Source organism: Callospermophilus lateralis, chromosome 7 (assembly GCF_048772815.1).
Source record: "Callospermophilus lateralis isolate mCalLat2 chromosome 7, mCalLat2.hap1, whole genome shotgun sequence".
NCBI classification, from domain to species: Eukaryota; Metazoa; Chordata; class Mammalia; order Rodentia; family Sciuridae; genus Callospermophilus; species Callospermophilus lateralis.
In genome coordinates this window covers 135,133,429-135,155,477 of record NC_135311.1, presented here as the reverse complement: position 1 = coordinate 135,155,477, position 22,049 = coordinate 135,133,429, and the positions used below count along the sequence as shown (strand labels likewise).

The 22,049-nt window shown below is 47.8% G+C and overlaps 1 protein-coding gene and 1 pseudogene across 1 annotated transcript; both read left to right on the top strand.

Annotated features, from left to right (window-relative positions):
• Positions 1–2,037: 2,037 nt before the first annotated feature.
• Positions 2,038–2,906, top strand: LOC143404552 (nanos homolog 1-like; annotated as a pseudogene).
• A 15,296-nt stretch (positions 2,907–18,202) lies between these two features.
• On the top strand, positions 18,203–20,721 carry LOC143404543 (PRAME family member 12-like). Its single transcript, XM_076862650.2, has 3 exons — positions 18,203–18,489; positions 18,753–19,322; positions 20,172–20,721. The coding sequence occupies exons 1-3, from the start codon at positions 18,203–18,205 to the stop codon at positions 20,719–20,721; spliced, it is 1,407 nt and encodes a 468-aa protein (XP_076718765.2).
• Positions 20,722–22,049: the final 1,328 nt, after the last annotated feature.

The following is a 22,049-nucleotide window of genomic DNA, read 5'->3' as shown; positions in this document are numbered from 1 at the left end:
TAGCACTGAAATACAACCTCAGTCCTTTTAATAATTTTATTTTGAACTAGGGTCAGTTGCCTGAGCTGCTGGACACAATGGCACAGAACAAAAAGCCCAGCAACTCAGGAGGCTGAGGCAAGAGGATCATAAGTTCAAGGTCAGCTACAACAATTTAGGGAGATCCTGCCTCAAAAAATAAAAAGGGCTGGGAATGTGACTCAGTGGTAGTGCACCCCTGGGTTCCATCCCCAGCACCATAAATGAACAAATAAATTGCACTTGCTATATCCCAGCCACTGGTGTTGTCAGAGAAGGAGATGCTGGAGTGACCGAGGGACCTCAGGGTCTGGTCCCCTGTTTAGTCCTGAAGGATGGACTCATCACCACCCACACAGAAGCAGAGGGCTAAACAGGGGTCTGTGGTTGGGAAGCAGAACTCTGCTGGGAAGCCAGGTGGTGGGGAGAGGAGCTAGTGGGGTGGGTGTGAGGTTCCTTCCCTGGGAGGCCTGTCCAGCGAAGGTGGTGAGAAGCAGGGTAGAGGGGAGGGTGCTGAAGGAGGGAAGCCCCCACACCTGCACCTTGTAACAGGGAAGCTCTGTGCTCTCCAGCAGGGAGCAGAGCGCCACCTCCAATGCCACCCTGGGGAAGGCTGCTCTGAGCCTCAGGTGGTGATTCAAAGTTGAGGGTGAGGAGCAGGGATGGAGGCCTTGCAGATGGTGGACCTACCTGGTGTAAGCCTTACCCTGAAATGGGTGATGTGAATGAGCAGGTTCTGCAACAGGCAGAATCCTGGGTGTTGACCATCATCAGAAGGTCAGGGTGACCTTGGGCTTGGGCCAATTTGTCTTCTCCCACCTTGACATTGCTCCTCAGAACTAACTGCCTGGTGTCTCCTTAGGCAACCCTTCCCACCAGACCCTCTCAATTACTAACTCCCTGTACTTAGAATCAGAGTTGAGGCATCTGTCCCTGTGCCTGGGTATCAGTCAGCTGAATCACATGGATCTTGATGGCATCACAATTTAAAGCCAGGTGTGATGGCCAACACCTCTACTCCTAGTGGCTCAGGAGGCTGAGGCAGGAGGATCAGAAGTTCCAAACCAGCCCCAGTGACTTAGATCCTCAGCAACTTGGCAAGACCCTGTCTCCAAATAAAAAAGGAAGTGGACTAGGGATGTAGGTCTGTGTTAGAGCACCCCTGGGTTCAATTCCCAGTCCCCCTTCGTCCAAATAACGTCCAGTTGAAGAAACATGCCCCTCCAAGTTCTGCTACAGAATGTTGTAGCTACTCTGCAGACCCTGGAATTGCAGACTGAGAGGTCATGGACTCGCAGCTCCATGGCACCCACCTTCCCTGAGCCGCTGCTCCCAGCTCACCATGTTCAGCTTCAATGGTGCCTCCCCAGGTCAGTCCTGGAGAACCACCTGCTGCACTGTGCCAGGCGGAGCCAGTTAAGCCTAGGGCGTGTGCCCCGCCCCTCTGGAGACCATCAGTGTCCTACTCTCCACGTTGGTGGTTTGTCCAGCTTCCTGCTAAGCTGATGGGGATACTGAGGGACATTAGGCCTCCCCTGAACATCTGGATCTGTGCCCCCTCCTGTGCTTACTGGGCAGATAGGCACCCTTTAACCTGGTGCAACTGGATGTTTCATGGCCCAGGTCCCTGTCAGGAAGTAGCTGTGCCGCTACTGTGTGCCTTCCCAGTCGGGTGCATAGGAAAAGCTTTCCTCTGGGCACTTAGAGATGAAACTTTGCATGTGGCTGCAAATTCAGAGGACACAGAACCCTGGCTTCAGGGTAGCTGGGAAAGACTGAGGTGAAGGATTCGCCCCTTCCTGGGGTGGGTATAGAACTCCTCCTTCCTGTCCACTAGGTAGACACACTACCCCTGAGCTGCACTCAGCAAGTTAGCCAGGCCCTCAGCAACTTAGTGAGAACCTGTCTGAAAATGAAAAAATTTGAGGGCTAGGGATGTGGCTCAGTGGTAGAGCACCCCGGGTTTCATCCCTAGTACCAAAAATTTGTTTAAGCGGCTGGCCGGCGGGCAGGCTGGGCATGTCCCTTCTGTCCAGCCTGCGCTGGCGGCGGGGAGGCAGCGTGACGCCCGCAGCCTGCAGCCCACCCATAGAGGCTTTTCCCTGGGCGCCCTGCTCGCCCCGCCGTGGCCGCGCCCCAGCGCCCGTGCCGGTCGTGCCCAGTGCCCGCTACGTGAGTGCCCAGGGTCAGGCGCACCCGCAGCCCTTCAGCTGCTGGAACGACTACCTGGGGCTCGCTATGCTCATCACCAAGGCGGTGGATGGCGAACCGCGCTTCCAGCTGCGCCCCTGGCTAGGATGGCGGTGGTGGCTCTCCGCCCTCTTCGTTGTCCTCGTCCTGTAGCTCCCCCCACACGGGGGCCGGGCCTGGGCGCTGGGGCCGGCCGACTACGAGGAGGACGACGACGACGACAGCGACGAGCCGCGGTCCAGGGCTGCTTCCTGGGGGGCGCGCTGGAGCTATGCGCAGGCCCCGCCGAAAATGGTCTGCTGGAGGAGCGCTTCGCCGAGCTAAGCCCGTTCGCAGGTCGCGCCAATACGGTGCTGCTGGGCTGCGTGCCCGCAACGTCCACCACCCCCGAGGTGGCGCCGGGAGAGGAGCGGGCCCCGGCATGGGCGGCTGAGCCCCGACTGCAAGCTACCTCGGGGAGGGCCACCGCCCGGCTGCTCAAACCCGAGCTGCAGGTGTGCGTGTTCTGCTGGAACCACAAGGAGGCGGTGGCTCTCTACACCACCCACATCCCGAAGGGCCCCGACGGGAGAGTGTTGTGCCCGGTGCTGCGTCGCTACACGTGCCCCGTGTGCGGCGCCAGCGGCGACAATGCGCACACCATCAAGTACTGTCCCCGCGGCGCTAGGGATAACCTGCCCGGCAGGAAGCTGCTCTGAGGGCCCCGCGTCCAGGCTGCGGGCACCTGAAGCTACTGCATTCGCTGCCTGCCCTCCGTTTTGTTCTGCGAACGGTCTTTCCCTGTTTATTGGGGAGATGCGGAGCTGTCAGCACTGGCTCAACCTGGAACCTCGTGAAGTCGGCTGTGCGGAGTACTTCTGTCAAGCAGATTGAGACTAGACGCTGATTTTTCTTTCTTTCTTTCTTTTTTTTTTTTTTTTTTTTTTGGAGGGGGATGGATGAGGAGGACTGTGTTTCTAGTTTGCACACATCCAGGACTGCGAAGAAGGCTGGATGTGTATTTCACTAATTGAATATGGCAGCCGAGAGACGCTGTTTATTTACTGTATATGTCGCAGTATTTTATTTGTCCTTAGTTATATTCTAATTCCAGGTGAAGCAATTATAAGCATTATAAGAAGTGAAATTTAGTTCTTTTCAGTATTAATTTGGGTGGGCATTGCCTCCTTGTGGCTTGTTTCCGTCCTAACTGGAGGTGTAAAATGCAGTCTGTAGCAGGTAGAATACAGCTCCTTTTATGTACCAGATCTTTTATTACTGAACTAGCAACTAGCCTTTTCACCTTTAAAAACTGTGCCAAGTCATAATCAAATTGTGTATACACTTGGAGATGGTGCTGTTAAACCTAAAGAAAAAAATTTTTTAATTGTTTAAAAGTAAAAATTAAAGGGCTAGGGGATATAGATCAGTAGTAGAGAGCCTCTGGGTTCATTCCCCTGGACCACAAAAATGAATGAAAGATGAATAAATGGACTGTGCATGGTGACACACGACTGTAATCCCGGCAGCTCAGGAAGCTGAGGCAGGAGGATTCAAAGTTCAGGTCCAGCCTCAGCAACTCAGTGAGGCCCTAAGCAATTTAGCAAGACCTTGTCTCAAAATAAAAATTACAGAGGGCTAGGGATGACATGCTCAGTGATTAACCATCCTTGGGTTCAGTCCCCAGTACCAAAAAGGAATAAAAAAATAAAGTTTTAAGGAAAATTAACGTTCAGCATCCAGAAGATGTGGATTTGGGGAGCACAAGGCTGTTTACCTGCAGTGATCTCAAGATAAATTTTTTCAAGTAGTAGATTTCACACGCCACCTGCTAGTAGCTCAGAAGTCCTGGCATGAGTTTTTATAAGCATAACTACCATTGACTATTTTTGAGTGGTATTTTTCAAAATCCAGTACTGTAAAATGATGTTTGAGTATAAATATTTGTGCTGTGATTTTTTAAATAATGTGCGTATTAATTGATTTCAAAACTGTAAAAGAAATTTAGTACTGGGTTAGCTTTTTGTTATTCTAACCAAAATGCCTGACATAAACAACTTAAAACAGAGAGCTGGGCAGGGTGGCACACGCCTGTAATCCCAGCAGTTCAGGAGGCTAAGACAGGAGGATCACTACTTCAAAGCCAGCCTCAGTAAAAGTGAGGCACTAAGCAACTCAGTGAGACCCTGTCTCTAAAACAAAATAGGGCTGTGGATGTGACTCCGTGGCTGAGTGCCCCTGAGTTGAATCCCTGGAACCCCACCACCAAAAAAAAAAAAAAAAATTAAATGGGCATGAAAGTGTCCACCTGTGAACCCAGGAGGTTGAGGCAGGCCAGCTTGGAACCTTGGTGAAATCCTGTCTCAAAATTCAAAAAATGAAATAAAAATGGACTGTGGAGTAGCTCAATGGTAGAGGAACCCCTGGGTTCAATCTTCAGTCCCAGGAAAAAAAAAAAAAAAGGCAGAAGATTTCTTTGGGCTCCCAGCTGGAGAGCCTTAGCCAGGGTTAGCCAGCTCCACTGTTCTGGCCCCTGAGTGAGGCAGAACAACATGGCCCAAGGGCCTGGTGGAGCAGAGCTGCTCAGCTCCTGCAAACCAGAAAGCAGAGGAAGCAAGAAAGAGGTCAGCAACAAGACACAACCCCCAGGGGCCAGCCTCCTAGTGACCTTCCTGCTCCAGGCATGCCCATCCCCCTTAGAGTTACAGCTCAGTAACCCACTCAAATTGTTAGCTCCTCCAGTAGATTAAACACTGAGGGGTTACAGCCCTCACTGCCTAAGACCCACCTCTGACCTTGCTGCACTGGGGATCATTTTTTTTTTTTCAAAACGTGAGATTTCAGGGGAACATTTCTAGATCCAAACCATAAAAAGTCCTTTCAAATACTACAGTAGGATATTTAAAATAAATGTCTAACTTGATTTGCTCTCTCAAAGCAAACAAGACTTAAAAAATTAATTTTAGACTTGAATGAGTGAGATTTATTTCTTTAAATAAGCATTCAGTATAGTAAATTGTTAGCTGGGCGTGGTGGCTCATGCCTATCATCCCAGCAACTCCGGAGGCTGAGGCAGGGGGATCCCAAGTTCAAAATCAACTTCCCCAATATGGCAAGGACCTGAACAACTTAGTGAGAACCTGTGTTAAAATTAAAACAAACAACAACAAAAACAGGGCAGAGAGGGTGGACTGGGAATGTGGTTCTAAGGTAAAATGGCCCCAATTCAATTCACAAAAGGCGAGGACTGGGGATGTGGCTCAGTGTAAAGTGCCCCAGGGTTCTCTTTCCATTACCAGAAGAAAAGAAAGAAGAAGAGGAGGAAGGGGAAGTAGAGGAAGGAGGAGGAGGAGAAGAGAAGCCAGATTTTAAGGACAGGTAGTTAGTGTAGTTAGGTAAATTGGGTCAAATATCAAGTTCCATAAAGAAAATGGAGACCATAGTGGGAATGGAAGAAGAGGGCATCCAATCTGAGCCTGGGAAACCAGAACAACACCTGGGGAAATTGAAGTTAATGTCCCCAAGGCCTGGGGCCCATCCTAGAGAACTGCTCAGGAAGTACCTCCCAGCAAACAGGGAGGCACTAATCAAACCACCCCAGGCCCTTCCTGCCCAGATCACTCCTCCCCTTGCTCCTCCCTGGCCCATCCTTCCACCTATTTCCCACCTTTTGGCCTTCCCTCCTGCGTCCCCCACCACTGCAGGATGGAGGGAAACAAAGGACAGGGGTGTGGGAGGACTAAAAGAAGACCTCAGCTATAAAAAAGGGAAGACCCTCCTTCCACGGATTCCGCCTTTAGGGTCCCCTTCTTTCTCTGGGGGGAAGTCTTTTCTGCTGTCCTTTAATAAAGCCTTCTGTTAAACCACGATGCAAAGCAGAACCCCGACTCCAATTTTAAATCAAATTAAAGCAAGCTTGTATTCTGGCCGGCCTGGACTCTCTCTGGATACCCGTGGGTTAGAGGACACTGCCCCAGCTCTCTAGGAACAAGGTTTTATAGCACAAAAAGTTGCAAGGGGCGGGGGTCTTGAAACTTACAGATTACAGGATTTTGACAAGCATAATACAAAGGCAGGTAGTAGGTTAATGATGCACATGGCTCACCATTTCAAGTTAGGGAGTAAATTTAGATCCCAACGCCAGAATTTATGAGGCCCCGCTAAGGTTTCAGAGAGGGTTGTTATCTGGCCAGGGAAAGCCAGGCATGGGTGAGTTCCAGGCACGGGCAGGCATTCCAAGCGAGTTTAGAAATCGCAGTAATTTATAGTAAAACAGAAATGACCTTTTCATGTCTTTGTGATGAGATGGCTCCCGATCTTAACATGGAATTAGGCTGGGCTCATTGCCTTCCCCTGTTCCCTCTCCCCTTGGCTCAATGTGCCTCTCTGGAGTTATACTTCGGCATTCCGGGAAGCACGGACTCCTCAGTAAACAGAAGGAGAAACCAACATTAGACCTGGAAGCCTACCCTTATGTTTTTTCTTAACATAGACTGGATTTTGTTTGTTTGTTTTGTTTTAGAGTAGTTTTAAACCACAGCAAAACTGAGCAGAAGCTCCACGCTTGCCAAGTCCCTCTGCCTACCCAGCCTGCCCTAGGACCAGCATCTCACACCAGAGTGGTACCCATGCTACAATTCATGCCTCTGAGAAACTGATGTGACTCCATTTTTGAAAACAGCTTCTACCTCAAGGCCTGTCCAGAGGGAGGGGGTGTGACCCTTGTCCTTGGAAAAACCCACAGAGCTCTCCTAGGCACATACCCACCCTGCTGAGTTGTTTGTCTGCAAATAACAGGAGACATCTGCAGCACCAGGTGTCCCTGACTCAGTTAGGCTAGGTGAGGACCCATAGCAACCCCCTAGCAACCACCAATCAGCATGAGACAGGGAAAATACCTGGAATGCCAGATGACCCCCCAATAGTCTTGGTAGTTGATAACTTGTTGGGAAACCATGTAGTTTAGCACATACACCCCTCATGGATTAAACCAATCAGTTCAAAGGAATCCCCCTCTTGAACTAACAATCACCCCTACCCAACTTTTTCCCACCAGTGATTGTGCTAATCAATGTTAAGAGTTGTTTGATTCTCCTGTGGTGTGTGATGATTTGCTGTGTGACATTGTGACACATAGAGTATCCCCCACAACCTATAAAATCTCACTGAACAACGGACCAGGACTCACTCCCTGTGACTGCTGCATCGGAAATGGTTGTGAGTCCAGGCTTGAGTTTGCAATAAAGACTCTTCTGTGATTGTATCGGATTCGGCTCCTGGAAGTCTAATGGGGTCCCACAAATCTGGCATTGCACCTCTACTGTGACACATCAGTGTTATGCAAAGTCCATAGTTGACTCTGGTTCTAGTCTACACTGATGGGGTTAGAAATGCCCAAGGACATGGTATCCACCATTATAGTGTCCCGCAGAATAATTCACAGCTTACAGCCCCTGGGTGCTCCAGCTGTTCAGCCCTCTCTCCCACCCAAACCTGGCAACCACTGGACTTTATCCTGTGCCCCTGGTTTTGTGTCTTCAGGAATGTCTACAGTACACCACCCTCAGGTGGCTTCCAGCCCTGGTGACTACACTTCAGGTCACCTTTTCACAGCTGTGTGGACCACTGTGTGTGTCTCCATTCCCCAACTGCAGGACATCTTGTGCCACTGAACAGAGCAGCTGGGGTCCCCACCCGACTCCTGGGGCAGCTTCCCTCATGTGGTGAATACCTGGAGCTCCAGGCTGCATCCTGGGCTAAGGATGTTTTCTAGCTGTTTACTGGACAATCTCACCTGATAGATGGAGCTGCCCCTTGAAGGGCAGGGGCTGTGTCTCCATCTCCCTTGGAGCTGAGCATGGAACCTGAGGCTATGCTCACTACGTGAGTGCATGTGTGTGTGTGTGCGTGTGTGTGTGTGTGTGCACGTGTGTGTATGAAAGTCCAGCAATCCTAAGGGGTCCATGTGGGCAACCTTCACTCGGTTTTCATATGTTCTTTGCCCACGTAATGCACAACCACATTCTCCCTGTAAAAGGTCCAGTAATGCAGACACCTTCCCTGGCCTTGCCCTTCATCCTGTACCTAGCATGGGTACCTCTTGGCTTCTCAATGTCTTCTCCCTGTTTTTAGCTCCATCTCTCTTGAATCTTGTGTCATATTCTCTCATAGATCATTTTTGCCAATTTAGAATCACTTTTCCATTAAAAATGGGGAAGAAATGAAAAGAAAGAAAAACCTTTCTCGCTCTCCACCACCCCCCCATCCACCGATTCATTCCTACCCAGGGGACCTTCTTAGCCTTCCCTTCTGTCTCTCTGAATTTCCCATATATTTTTTGCGGGGTGGTGGGTACTTGGGATTTAATCCAGGGACGTTTAACCATTGAGCCATGTCCCTAACCCTTTTTATGTTTTATTTTGAGACAGGGTTTCACTAAGTGGCTGAGGCTGATTTTGAACCTGTGGTCCTCCTGCCTCAGTCTCCTGTAGCTGGGGTTAACAGGCCTGCACCATCTTACCTGGCAGACAAATATTTCTCCCTGTGTCAATTGAGATGATTCTTATTTCTTTTCTTTTTTTTTTTTTTTTTTGCTTTATTTCATTGACATGGTTAATCAATGAAATTGTTATTCAAATATGAAAGGAGATTTGCACTCCAGGTTTATTCCAAGTGTTAAGCCAATCTTGCAGGGGCTGGGGATGTGGCTCAAGTGGTAGCGCGCTCGCCTGGCATGCATGCGGCCCGGGTTCAATCCTCAGCACCACATACAAAACAAAGATATTGTGTCCGCTGAAAACTAAAAAAAATAAATAAATATTAAAATTCTCTCTCTCAAAAAAAAAATTATTTATAAAAAAAAAAAAAAAACAATCTTGCATTCCTGATGGATTTTCACCCCTAACCAATCTTGCCTGGTCTTGGGCTGTATACTGCCAGAGGCAATTTCTTTCTCCTCTTCCTTCCTTACTTTCTCCTCCCCTACCCTCCATTTCTTTCTTTTTTCTCCTTTTTTCTCCTTTCTTTTCCTTCCCCTCCCTTTCTTTCTTCCTTCCCTCCCTCTCTCCCTCTCTCTCTCCCTCCTTTCCTCCATTCTTTCCTTTTCCCCTGTATGAAGGATTGAACTCAGGAGTCCTCTGTCACCAAGCTACATCTCTGCCCTTTTTATCTTTTCTTGTTTTATTCTGAGACAGGGTCTCACTGGTGGAGGCGACCCCCCACTCACTGTCTTGACAGGGTCCCAGTGAGAAAAAGTGTTGGCAAAGCCGCTCTCCCACTGTCTTGACAGGGTCACAGTGAGAATGAATGCTGGCAAAGCCACGCTGGTTGGTGGGTAACCGAAACCATGAGACCCTTTTTTTTATGTAATTGGGACTTTGCATTTTCATGCTTATGTTTCTCACAGGAGGCATAGGTATGTCAAATGCCAAAGAAATTAAATTTCAGATGGCTAGAACATAACAGGTAGTTCATGCCTTGGAGGCTGTTCTACTACCCCTCAGCATATCAAGGACAAAGTAGAAGGCTGTTCTTCTATCTCAGTACACTGAGGACAAACCTGATAATGAACAACAATCATCCTCTGATAGGTCATGAGAACTAGTGCACCTCGACTGAGAAACAAACTCTTTGAGAACTAGTGCACCTTGACTGAGAAACAAAGAAACTCTTTGAGAAAGCAGCTCAACCAGTTTTATGAAAATAAATTTAGGAATTAATTAAAATAGCTTTATAAGACACAGTTTTAGAATAATGTTAGAAATATTATTTTATTTAGATTCTTAAGTTTAGAAATTCTTAAGTCTTTAGTTGTATAGGTTTCTGATATGTTTTAAGGATGATTCATAAACTTTAGGATATTTTAAATATAAGATTTAAGGGACTTTTTTAGATGGGAATTTTAAATTAGAAATAAAGTACAAGTGTACTTTAGGTTAATGATTGATTAAGAGACTTGGAGTCTGGTTACGTAGTTTGGCATTAGTTAATAAGAAAATAACATATCTTGGGAAAAATAGTAAATCTTGGGAAAATCTAAAGAACGTAAATTAGTGACATATTTTATTAATGATTCTGTACTTTTAATAATTATATAACTGAAGGTCACATCCTGGAAAAATGTAAATTAATGTACCCTCAATCATGGTTAAGGAAATGTCACGTCTTGGCAAAGTTTTAAATTATATAATTAATGACGTATTGTGAATCTATAATAATGAGAAAAATTGTAATAAAAGGGGACCCAGGGAAAGCTGCTTTAGCTCTCTCTCTGGAGATGGCTCAAACAGAACGACTCCTGTCTCATCTTTTCGTCGATGCCACTCATCCTTCAGGACTCCCTGGACCCCGCTAGGGCTGGACCCCGGCATCTCACTAAGCTGCTGAGGCTAGCCTGGATCTTGCCATCTCCTGCCAGCTTCTCTGAGTTGCTGGGGTTACAGGGGTGAGCCACCTTGCCTGACTGTGAAAGGCAAATGTACCCAGACCTCAAAGTCAGAAAAAAAAAAAAAAAACATGAACTTGACTTGAGAAGCTCTGCTAATACCAGAAACCTGCACTGGGACCCTCAGGCTTGTCTCAGGGCTGGCAGACTCCCAGCAAGAAATCCAAATGTGAATCTGAAGATTCTTCTGGAATCTGTAAGCCCCTAACTCACCACTTTCCCCAGAATTAACACAAGTGAAGGGTTTAATGCTTGAACCTCAGCTTTCTTCTTCAGTGATAAATAGAACTAGTGCCAGAGATTTTCTCTCCCTCTGGAGATAGCCTGCACTCTGCCTTTGTTATGCTCAAATTCGGGACCCCCAAAAGACCACCAGAGACCAAGATCGATGTAAACAGCAAAGAGGTGTTTATTGACAGATAGCTTGGTCCTCCACACGCACACAGCAACTGGTGACCCTGAGAGGCCTGGAGCCCAGGGTTTGCAGCAGTTTTATACATTCTTTGGAGAAGGCAGGGACCCCACTTACATCATAGCATCTCTTAGCAAATCATCACACACCCTGGGAAAATCAAACAACAACTCTAAAACATGATTAGCACATTCACTGGCAGGAACAAGTTGGGTAGGAGTGATTGGTTACTACCAGAGGGAGTTTCATTTGAACTGATTGGTTTAAGCCAAGAGGGGTGCTCATGCTGAATTACATGGTTTCCCAACACCATAAACTTCTGGGAGGGTCATCTGGCATCCCAGGTATTTCCCTGTCTCATGCTGATTGGTGGCTGCTAGGGGGTTGCTATGGGTCCCCACCTGGCCTGACTGAGTCAGGGACACCTGGCTCAGCAGATCTCTCCTGTTATTTGTAGATAAACAACTTAGCAGGGTGGGAATGTGCCTAGGAGTGCTCTGTGGGTCTTTCCAAGGACAAAGGTCATGTCTCTTCCTTGGAAAAGGCTTTGCTCTGAGGTCGAGGCTGGTTCTTCACCCTGAGTGAGTATTCCTTGCTTTACCCCAAAGGCATCTTACTTGAGATTGCACCATTCTCCCTAGAATTTGTATCTACTTGCTGGGAGCCATCAGCCAAGTAGGTATGACAAATTCCTTGCCAGCTTACTCCCATGCTGTCTAGTGGAAGGACTTCTGAAAGGTGACCTTGCTCAAGGACCAGGGCAGGATCCGTGTTTAGGGTGTTCCCCCTTTTGAATAGGGCGGTTTAGCATAATAGGAGATTAGGGTGTTCCCCCTTTAGAATAGGGCGTATCCTGCTGCTGAGTTCCTCTTGAGTTCTTAGGGTCAGACAGTATATTTTGGGAGACAGAAGCCCATTCGGAGTGGATTTGGGAGAGAGTGGATTTGGACAGAGAACGTGGATTCCCCCAGAGCGTGTTTGTAGACGGCCGGTGTGAGTTCGGGAATAAAGAATTGCTGTTTGAATCTACAAGCTGTGTGGAGACTCGTGATTTGTGCCCAGCCAGAGACTGCGGCATCTACTTTACCAAATAAACCTCTCTCTGTGGCTTAAGGAAAAAAACAGTGCCAGAGCCAAGTGTGGTGGCAGATACCTATAACACTGGCCACATCGGAGGCTGAGGAAGGAGGACTGCAAATTCAAGGCTGACCTCACCAATTTATCATGGCCCTTAGCAATTTGGCCAGAACTTGTCTCAAAATGAATGAAAGGCCTGGGGAGGAAGTTAAGTGGTAAAGCATCACAGGGTTCCATCACCAGCATTTTAAAAGGGTGGGGAGGGGCTGGGGATGTGGCTCAAGTGGTGGCTCACTTGCCTGGCATGCATGCGGCCCGGGGTTTGATCCTCAGCACCACATACAAACAAAGATGTTGTGTCTGCCGAAAACTAAAAAATAAATATTAAAAAAGATTCTCTCTCTCTCTCTCTTAAAAAAAAAATAAATAAATAAAAAGGGTGGGGAGAAGGAAGATGGCAGGCCAGAGGGAGGCAGCGTTCTCTGTGGGTCTGTGACCCAGACCTCACCTGGTTGGAATACTGCATCTCAGAGGGTGTTTGAGGACTCCTAAACAGCTGCTCTCCACAGAAATCACCAGCGCTGTGACCCCGCACAGGGCTTCAGGCCTCAGCATTCAAGCAGGAATGAGTTAAAAAAAAGTGGCCTATATGCACAATGAAATTTTACTCAGCAATAAAAGAGAATAAAATCATGGCATTTGCAGGTAAATGGATGGCATTGGAGAAGATAATGCTAAGTGAAGTTAGCCAATCCCCAAAAAACAAATGCCATTCTAATGTTTTCTGTGGTATAAGGTGAGGGACTCATAGTGGGGTAGGGAGGGGGAGTTTGGGAGGAATAGATAAACTCTAGATAGGGCAGAGGGGTGGGAGGGGAAGGGAGGGGAAGGGAGGGGGCAGGGGATTAGCAAGGATGGTGGAATGTGATGGACATCCTTATCCAAAGTACATGTATGAAGACACAAATTGGCATGAACATAATTTATATACAACCAGAGATATGAAAAATTGTGCTCTGTATGTGTAATAAGAATTGTAATGCTTTCTGCTGTCATTTATTTTTAATAAGACAATGAAAATAAAATAAATTAAATAAAAGTGTGGGGTCTGGGGAGGCAGAGCCAAACTAAAACACCTTGGTTTCAAATGCCAGTACCATAAGTAAGTAAATAAATGAATCTAGTTGTCATAGAGTTTTAAAAAGTAGTTACCATCATATAATATATGTTAAAAACAGTTTTTGCCAGGTGCTGTGTCTTATGCTATAATCCCAAAAATTTGGGAGGCTGAGGCAGGAGGATCACAAGTTCAATGCCAGCCTCAGTGATTTATCAAGGCTCCCAGCAACTTAGTGAGATCCTGTCTCAAAATAAAAAATAAAAAGGGCTAGGGATGTAGCTCAGTGGTAAAGCGGCCCTGGGTTCAAACTCCACTACCAAAAATAAATAAATAAATAAATAAATAAATAAACAATGGTTTGTGTGGGTCATGGTGATGAATGCCTATAATCCCTAGCCCTACAGAGGCTAGGGCAGGAGGATCTCGAGTTCAAAGCCAGTCTCAACAAAAGTGAGACACTAAGCAACTCAGTGAGACCCTGTCTCTAAAAAAAAATACAAAATAGGGCTGGGGATGGGGCTCAGTGGCTGAGTGTCCCTGAGTTTAATCCTCAGTAGCCCCACCCCTGAAAAAAAAAAAAAACAGGCCAGTTTGGGCAACTCAGTGAGATCTTGTGTCAAAATAAAAACTGAGAGGAGCTGGGGGGAGATTCAGTGTTAGAACACCCTGGGGTTCAGTCCTTGGTAGTGCGAACAACCAATCAGAACCAAACCAAGATGAAACCAATTGGTTCTTATATTGTATTTTATGAAGTTGTTTTTTAAAAGCTCAAACAGACGTGAATATGTGAGAGAAGGCTGGAGACTGTCGGGGCAATTATCATAGACCTTTCTCACTGCTTTAGTACTTAGAGCCAGTACCCCTGCTTGGGGAGGGTTTTTTCCTTATTTCTTTCTTTTTGCTAAAATGTTCCAATCCAATGTACCTGAGCATGCCTCCTGTTTGCTCTGCTTCTGTTATGCTCAAATTCGGGACCCCCAAAGACCACCAGAGACCAAGATCGATGTAAACAGCAAAGAGGTGTTTATTGTGAGATAGCTTGGTCCTCCGCGCACACACACAGCAACTGGTGATGCTGAGAAGCCCTGAGCCCAGGGTTTGCAGCAGTTTTATACATTCTTTGGAGAAGGCAGGGTCTTCACATACATCATAGCATCTCTTAGCAAATCATCACACACCTCGGAAAAATCAAATAACAACTCTAAAACAGATTAGCACATTCACTGGTGGGAAAAAGTTGGGTAGGGGTGATTGGTTAGTACAAAAGGGGTATTCATTTGAACTGATTGGTTTAAGCCAAGAGGGGTGTACGTGCTGAACTATGTGGTTTCCCAACATGTTATCAACCACCATAAACTACTGGGAGGGCATCTGGCATCCCAGGTATTTCCCTGTCTCATGCTGATTGGTGGCTGCTAGGGGGTTGCTATGGGTCCCCACCTGGCCTGACTGAGTCAGGGACACCTGGCTCAGCATATCTCTCCTGTTATTTGTAGATAAACATCTTAGCAGGGTGGGAATGTGCCTAGGAGTGCTCTGTGGGTCTTTCCAAGGACAAAGGTCATGTCCCTTCGATGGACAGGCTTTGCTCTGAGGTAGAGGCTGGTTTTTAGTGTCTCTAGCAACTCTTTTCCAATTTCTTTTCTACTGAGCCACTTTTTGTATTTTATTTTGAGACAGGGTCTTGTTGAGTTGCTCAGGGCCTTACTAAATTGCTGAGGCCAACCTTTATCTTGCAATCCTCCTGCCTCAGCCTCCAGAGCTACTGGGATTAGAGGTGTGTGCTGCCACGCCTGGCTTCATAAAGCATTTTTGTTTTTGTTTTTGAGATGGGTTCTCACCCTGCTGACCAGGCTGGCCTGGAGCTCCTTGCTTTAGGGATTGCCCTCCCTCAGCCTCTGGGGCTGCTGGCATAGATGGGATTAAAGAAGTGAGCCATCACACCTAAGAGGTTTTAACTCCAGAACATGTTCACAATATCAGTGTGGCCACGGACCCCTGAACAATGAGCTTTCAGGGGTTTCTCTGTGTCCAATGTCAGATTAAGTCCTTTGGTGTCTCATGCTCAGAGCTGAATGAAGCTCTGTGAAAGAAACCCCTGAGAGCATCTCCACCCACCCAGAATCCCTTCCCCTTCCTGCCTGGAGATCTGCTAAACCAACCAATAAGCTGAAAATCCAACCAGGATTAATTGGATGAGATTCAATAATCTAGTCAGATATGAGCTTCTGATTGGAAGGGAGGGATTTGGAGAGGAGGGATAAAAGCTTCAGAGCAGCCAGAGAAGGTTCCATAGAAGGTTCCATGGACCAAGAGTCACTGCCTGGACCTGTTGACACTTGGAGAGCCAGACCGTTCCATCCAGACGTGCAGAGAGGGTAAGTGACAGTCCCCCCCAAGGATGCGCCCCCCTGTCTACCACAGCCAGTCTGCCCTGGTGACTGCAGCCCAGTTTGCCACCACTGCTGCTGCTGATTCTTAGGGATTGAACCCAAGGATGCTTTACCACTGAGCCTCATCTCCACAGACCTGTGTTTTATTTTGAATCAGGGTCTGCCTAAGTTGGTCAACGTCTTGCTAAGGTGCTATGGCTGACCTGCAACTTGACTTTTTGTGGACTCAGGATTGAACTCCGGGCTGCTTAACAAATGAGCCACATCTCCAGCACCTTTTACTTTTTTTTTTTTTTTTTTTTTTTTTGACACAGGGCCTCCGAAGTTGCCTAGAATCTCCCTAAATTGCTAAGGCTGGCCTTAAACTTTTGATGCTCCTGCCTCAGCCTCCTAAATTGCTGGAATTACCAGCATGCACCACTGCACCCAATGATTTTTTTTTTTTTTTCTTTTTTGGGCACCGAGGATTGAACTCAGGGGCACTTGACCATTTGAGCCACATCCCCAGCCCTATTTTTATATTTTATTTAGAGACAGGTTCTCACTGAGTTGCTTGGACAGGGTCTCACTGAGTTGCTTAGTGCCTCACCATTGCTGAGGCTGGCTTTCAAGATCCTCCTGTCTTAGCCTCCCAAGCTACTGGGATTACAGATTTGTGCCACTGTGCCTGACCCAGCAAGAGCTATCTATTTGATTTTGAATTGTCTTGACAATTTTCATAGGTAGTCTATATTCCTTTAAATGACACTTCATGGAATGTGTGGTATTGTGGTTTTACAAGTTATTTTATATTTAGAGCTTTAAACAGGGTGAGGGTGTTGCTCAGTGTTAGAAGACTTGCCTAGTATGAGGACCTGGGTTCAAACCCCGTCACTGCAAAACAAAGGAATATGTGTGCATATGTGTGATGTATATATTTTATATCAATGTTTTATTACTAGATTTTGGTGTCATGGTTTGGATAGGATGTATTCTCCCAAAGGTTCAAGTGTTAATGCAAGGGGTGGGATAATTAGGTTATAAGATCCATAATCAGTACATTCATCTATTTAACCCAATTATAACAATTGGTTTTATAAGATCCATAGTCAGTACATTCATCTATTTAGAGTTTAATTACCCATGATAAACTGAGTGATGAACTCTAGGCAGGTGAGGTGTAGCTGGAGGAAATAGGTCCCTGTGGGTGTGTCTTTGGGTTTATATTTTTGCAACCAAAGGCTTGGTCCCCATCCTCCATGCTGATCCAATAGCAATGACAAGATATTGAGAAAAAGGAAAAAGGTTTATTGTTTCGCTAGCAAAGAAGAAACACAGGGACTAGTGTCCCAAAGCCTGTGCTTCTGCCTATCCTCAAGAACGGGGGGCTTTTATAGAGGTGATCAAGAAAATGGGATTAGGAAGGAGAGATCAGGAAGGACATCAGGGAGATCATGAAAGAGAAGGTTAGAGAAAAGAAGATGCGGGGGTGGGGGGAGAAACCTGTGAGTTTCAAAGCCACAAGGATATAGTGAAAGCATCCCGTGAACCCCTGTTAAAGTTTCTTGGCACCGTGCCCACCACCTCCAGGCTGCCCTGTACTGATCAGCTTTTCTGAGGCTCTGTTTGGTCATGTTCTTCTGCCTCTTGAGCAATGGAGCTGGCTGTCTGTGAAATGAACCTCTGAAACCAGGAACCCCAAGTAAACTTCCTCTAAGTTCAGCAACCAAAAGTTCTGATTTTCATTTTTGGGGTCCAATGGGGATCTCACCCAAAGCTATATGTGGGCTCAGTAACCTCCTATATCACTGAGCTACCACCCTCAGCACAGCTCCTAAGCTATAGATATATCTAGATTTACATCTGTGCAAGTCCACATATGTATATACTTTTGTGTGTGCATGTGTGGTACAGGGAATTGAACCCAGGGCCTCACATGCTCGGCAAGCTCGCTACCACTGAACCACATCTTGAGCCTCGGACAAGGTCTTGCTCAGTTTCCCAGTCTGCCCTTGAACTTGAGGTTCTAATTTTTTTAAATTATTTTTTGATAATGGGGATTGAACTCAGGGTGTTTACCATTTAGCCACATTCCAGCCCTTTGAAATTTTTATTCTGATTGGATCTCTCACAAGGGCCTTGGGTCTTGTTAAATTGCTAAGGCTAGACTTGAACTTGTAGTCCTACCGCCTCAGTGTCCCAAGGTGCTAGAATTTCAGGCTTGTGCCACCAGGCTGGGCATTGGCCCTGTGACATTTCCATTCTCTTTAAGGGGGTCCTAAGTGAGGTTTAGGTTTGGGATGTGGATCGGTGGTAAGGCACTTGCCTGACATGCATTCAGCCCTTGGTTCACTCCCCAGGATCTCAAAAGTGAGGATGAGTCACCTGTCCATAGGGGACTGTGAGCCTTCAGACTCCTTGATAACCAGTGGGATTAGTGTTGGGAGGACCAGAGTGGACCTGGGTACTGGGGATTTGAGCCCCACCACCACACAGCTGTGGCTTACCAGGATTTGGGCCTCGGCTGGATGAGAAGGGGTTTTTTAGGCTTGGCCTGAAAGGGTGCCTCTGTTCCCTGCAGAGTCAACAGGATGAGCTTCCAGACGGTACCCACACTCCAGGACCTGGTGATACAGAATATACTACACAACGAGGCCTTGCCCATCCCCAATCTGGAGTACCTGCCCAGGGTGCTCATCCTGCAGTTGTACAAGGAGGCTATAATGGGGGGTCACAAGGAGATGCTAAAGAAGATGGTAGTGTCTTGCCCCTTGGCCTGTCTGCATGTGGACTACCTGGTGGAGACAGGAGATCTGACGGCCTTAAGAACTCTACTGTATGGGCTAAGCTCGCTGTATTTCAACAAGGTTCACCCCAGGTGAGAGGGGCCCAGGAAGAGAGGGGGGGGGGCAGGGCAGGGTGAAGGGTGGACCAGGTGGTGCCAGGAAGGAGGCTGCCCTGTCCCCTCCACAGGAAGGGTCCCTGGCTGGATTAAAGGAGAATGGACACGGAGAAAAGTAGGAGAGCAGAGGAGCAGCCACCCAGAACAAGGGGTTCACTGGGGTCTAATGCACAGGTTGGAAGTCCAGGGGGCGGGGGGCTTCATCTATTTTTCTAGCCTCCTTCCTATTTTCTCCATAGGAACTGGAAACTGAAAGCAATCGATTTTAGAATGAATCAGGACTGCCCCAATCAGTGGTCCACAGCCCCACCGGGCGCCTGCTCACAAGAGGCCACGTCTCCAAAGGAAAGAGAGAAATGCAGCCAAAGAGCAGTGAAGCCACACTTGAAGATCTTCATAGAACTCTGTCCGGACACAGTCTTCCTTAGATTATTATTCGTCCTCATTGAGTGGGTGATGGAAGTAAGGAGGGTGGTCCGTATGTACTGCAAGAAGCTCCAGGTCGGTGATTACTTCTCAGAGTATGAAGTCCAGAGGATTGTGTCCTTTTACTACGTGCAGGAACTGGAGGTGAATGCTGATCACTGGAGTTTGGAAATAATGTTCCGTTTTTGTTTTATCCTGAGCAAGATGAGGAACCTTCGTGTCCTCCATTTCTCCAACATGAGCCCGCAGGTCTTCACCAAGCGCTCCAAAAACAGGTGGTATTCCCACAGATACAGCTTTCAACTGCGGAAGGTGAAAAACCTCCGCGAGCTCTACGTGAACAACGTCTTCTTCCTCTGCGGAACGCTGCACAAAATCCTCCTGTAAGCACCAGGGGTGCGCATTGCCGCAAAAGCCATTTTTGCTTACCGAGCAGTTACAGGGCTTGTGCCCCGGCCACTGGCCATGTCAGGGAAGGAGATGCTGGAGAGTGACCGAGTGACCTCAGGTTCTGGTCCCCTGCTCATTCCTGAAGGATGGTCTCACCACTCACACAGAAGTAGAGGGCTGAACCAGGGTGCATGGTCTGGGAAGTGCCACCATGTTGGGAAGCCAGCTGGGAGGGACAAGAGCTAGTGAGGGTGGGTGAGGTTCCTTCCCTGGGAGGCCTGTCCAGGGAAGGAGGTGGGAGACGGGGTAGAGGGGAGGGTGCTGGAGGAGGGAAGCCCCCACACCTGACCTTGCAACAGAGAAGCTCTGTGCTCTCCAGCGGGGAGCAGAGGAGCCCCCCCCAATGCCTCCCTGGAGAAGGCTGCTCTGAGCCTCAGGTGGTGATTTGGAGTTGAGGGTGAGGAGGAGGGATGGAGGGTACAAGGTGTGAGCCCCACAGGTGGACAACCCCAGTGGGTTTCCTTCATCTTGCCTGGGTTTGTCCTTCGTACATGACTCCCCCTGACCTCCTGTGGCCAGAGCTGTGGCCTTGGGCTTGGCAGTGAGGGGAGGAGCCTTAGAGATGAAGGGCCCACCTGGTCACTCAAGTGGTGAGAAAGGCTCACCCTGAAATGGGTGAGTGTAGGAGCAGATTCTGCAACCCGCAGTGTCCTGGGGGTCCACCATCATCAGAAGGTCAGGGCGACCTTGGGTTTGGGATTAGACAGTTCTCGCCTACCATTTCCCACTATATCCACGTGGTGCCCTCATTCTCCAGAAGTAACTCTTTGCTTTCTCTCCAGGAGTCAGACCCCCTTGAAAACACTCTCCCTGAGAGGCTGTCCGCTCAAGGAGAAGGACTTAAAGCATCTGTCCATGTGTCCGAGCACTGATCAACTGAAGTGTCTGGAGCTCAGCTCTTTTTCCATGCAACGTATGAGTCCTGAGCCCCTGCGGGTCCTGCTGGAGAAGGTGGCACACACCCTTGAGACCCTGGTCTTAGAGTTTTGTGAGATAACAGAGTCCCAGCTAAATGCCATCTCACCAGCCCTGGGTCACTGTTCCCAGCTCAAAACCTTCAGTTTCTGTGGGAACCAAATCCCCCTGACTGCTCTTAAGAACCTGCTGAGCCACACCGCTAGCCTGCCGCTGGAACAAGCGAAGTACCCTGCCCCTCTGGAGAGCTTTAACGAAATCCTCGGGGATTTTTGGACTGGGATTGACCCCATGAAGTTTGACCAGGTTCGGAAGGAGCTGATTCAGCTGGTGAAGGACATCAGGCCTGTCCACGACATCCAGATTTATTCTTATGATTGTATTCTTCACCTCAAACGTACAGATTTTATTGCCTGAAACCCAGTGGCAATTCGGTAGGCAGGGGATTGTTGACATGCACAACACATTAGCTTTCTTGGGCTGGGGGTGAGGCTCAGGTAGAGTGCGCCCTGCAGGCATGAGGCCATGAGTTAGATCTCCAGAACCTCAAGAAATGCTTCTTATAAATTTCTGATGGGGTTCATGTGTGCACATGGCCTCAAGTTTGAGTCCAGTCTTGACAACTCGGGATGACCCTCTCAAAATAAGGGCTGGGATGTAGCTCTGGTCAAATGCCCTGGCTTCAATCCCCAGTACCCCTAAAAAATGGGTTAGGGTTGGCCTTCAGGAGATAGCTATAAGGGCCTTCATTTTACTATGCTACTTGGTTTTTGGCTCTATTATTCGTAATAAAAATGTACTAAATTTCCCTATTATGATTATTTTTGTGTGTGAGTGTTGGGGGGGGGTATTGAACCAAAGGGTGCTCAACAATTAGGCCACATCCACAACCCTTTTTAAGACAGGTTCCAAGTTGCATAGGACATAGTTAAGTTGCTGAGGCTGGCCTTGAATTTGATCCCCCTGCCTCAGTCTCCCAAGCTGCTGGGACCACAGGTGTGTGCTACCACACCTGGCTGCTAATTTGAAATCCTTTGGAAACATGGGACATAACTGCCATACCTGCCTTGCTGAATTTGAAGCCCTGCTTTTTTTCTGTGCCTCTGCTCAGGGCCAAGAAGCAAGTCTGAGCTACCAAGACAGACCAGCAGTCCTGTAAGCCTGGTGCTGCCTGCAGATTTGTTCAGGGAAGTGAGGGGGAGGTTAACTCGTAAAGATCAGACAACCGTAGCCAAGGTCAGAGGACAGAAACCGCAGGTACTTTAGAATTTAGTCTGCACTGTGTGACCAGGCTATTTAAGGACTTCCAGTTGCCTAATTCAGACACCACTGGAGGTTCAAGGCTACCTTCTGGCATAACTGAGGAACAGGATTCAAGACTAGGATTGTTTTCTGTTTGGTGGGGGCTCAAAATGGATTTTTTTATTTGGTCATTTGTTGACAATCTGCCCAGTGTGATCAATAAAACAGGACACTCCTGGACCCCCTTCCTGTGGATTTAACCAAACCATTTCTCGACTGTTCTTTTTGCGATCAAATAACTCTCTCCTTGCTCCAAGCATCTGCAGCTTCCAGAACGAGTGGACGAGTGTTCTGAAGGGGCTCCGATCTACAGAATTGTGGCCAGGCCACCATTTGGGAGGACAGTGGAGATCAAAGTGTGGTCACCTTCTGCAGCTGCAGCATGTTGCTGAGGTCGCTCTCCTTCAAGCAGGCTGGCTCTTTCCGCCTCTTGGGGTGAAAAT

What these genes read in the sequence shown, in the direction of transcription:
- LOC143404543 (XM_076862650.2), top strand. Translation starts at nt 18,203, where the DNA reads ATGAGCTTCCAGACGGTACCCACACTCCAGGACCTGGTGATACAGAAT. An exon ending in TTCAACAAGGTTCACCCCAG is followed by an intron (nt 18,490 to 18,752) that starts GTGAGAGGGGCC and finishes TTTTCTCCATAG; the next exon opens with GAACTGGAAACTGAAAGCAA. An exon ending in ACGCTGCACAAAATCCTCCT is followed by an intron (nt 19,323 to 20,171) that starts GTAAGCACCAGG and finishes CTTTCTCTCCAG; the next exon opens with GAGTCAGACCCCCTTGAAAA.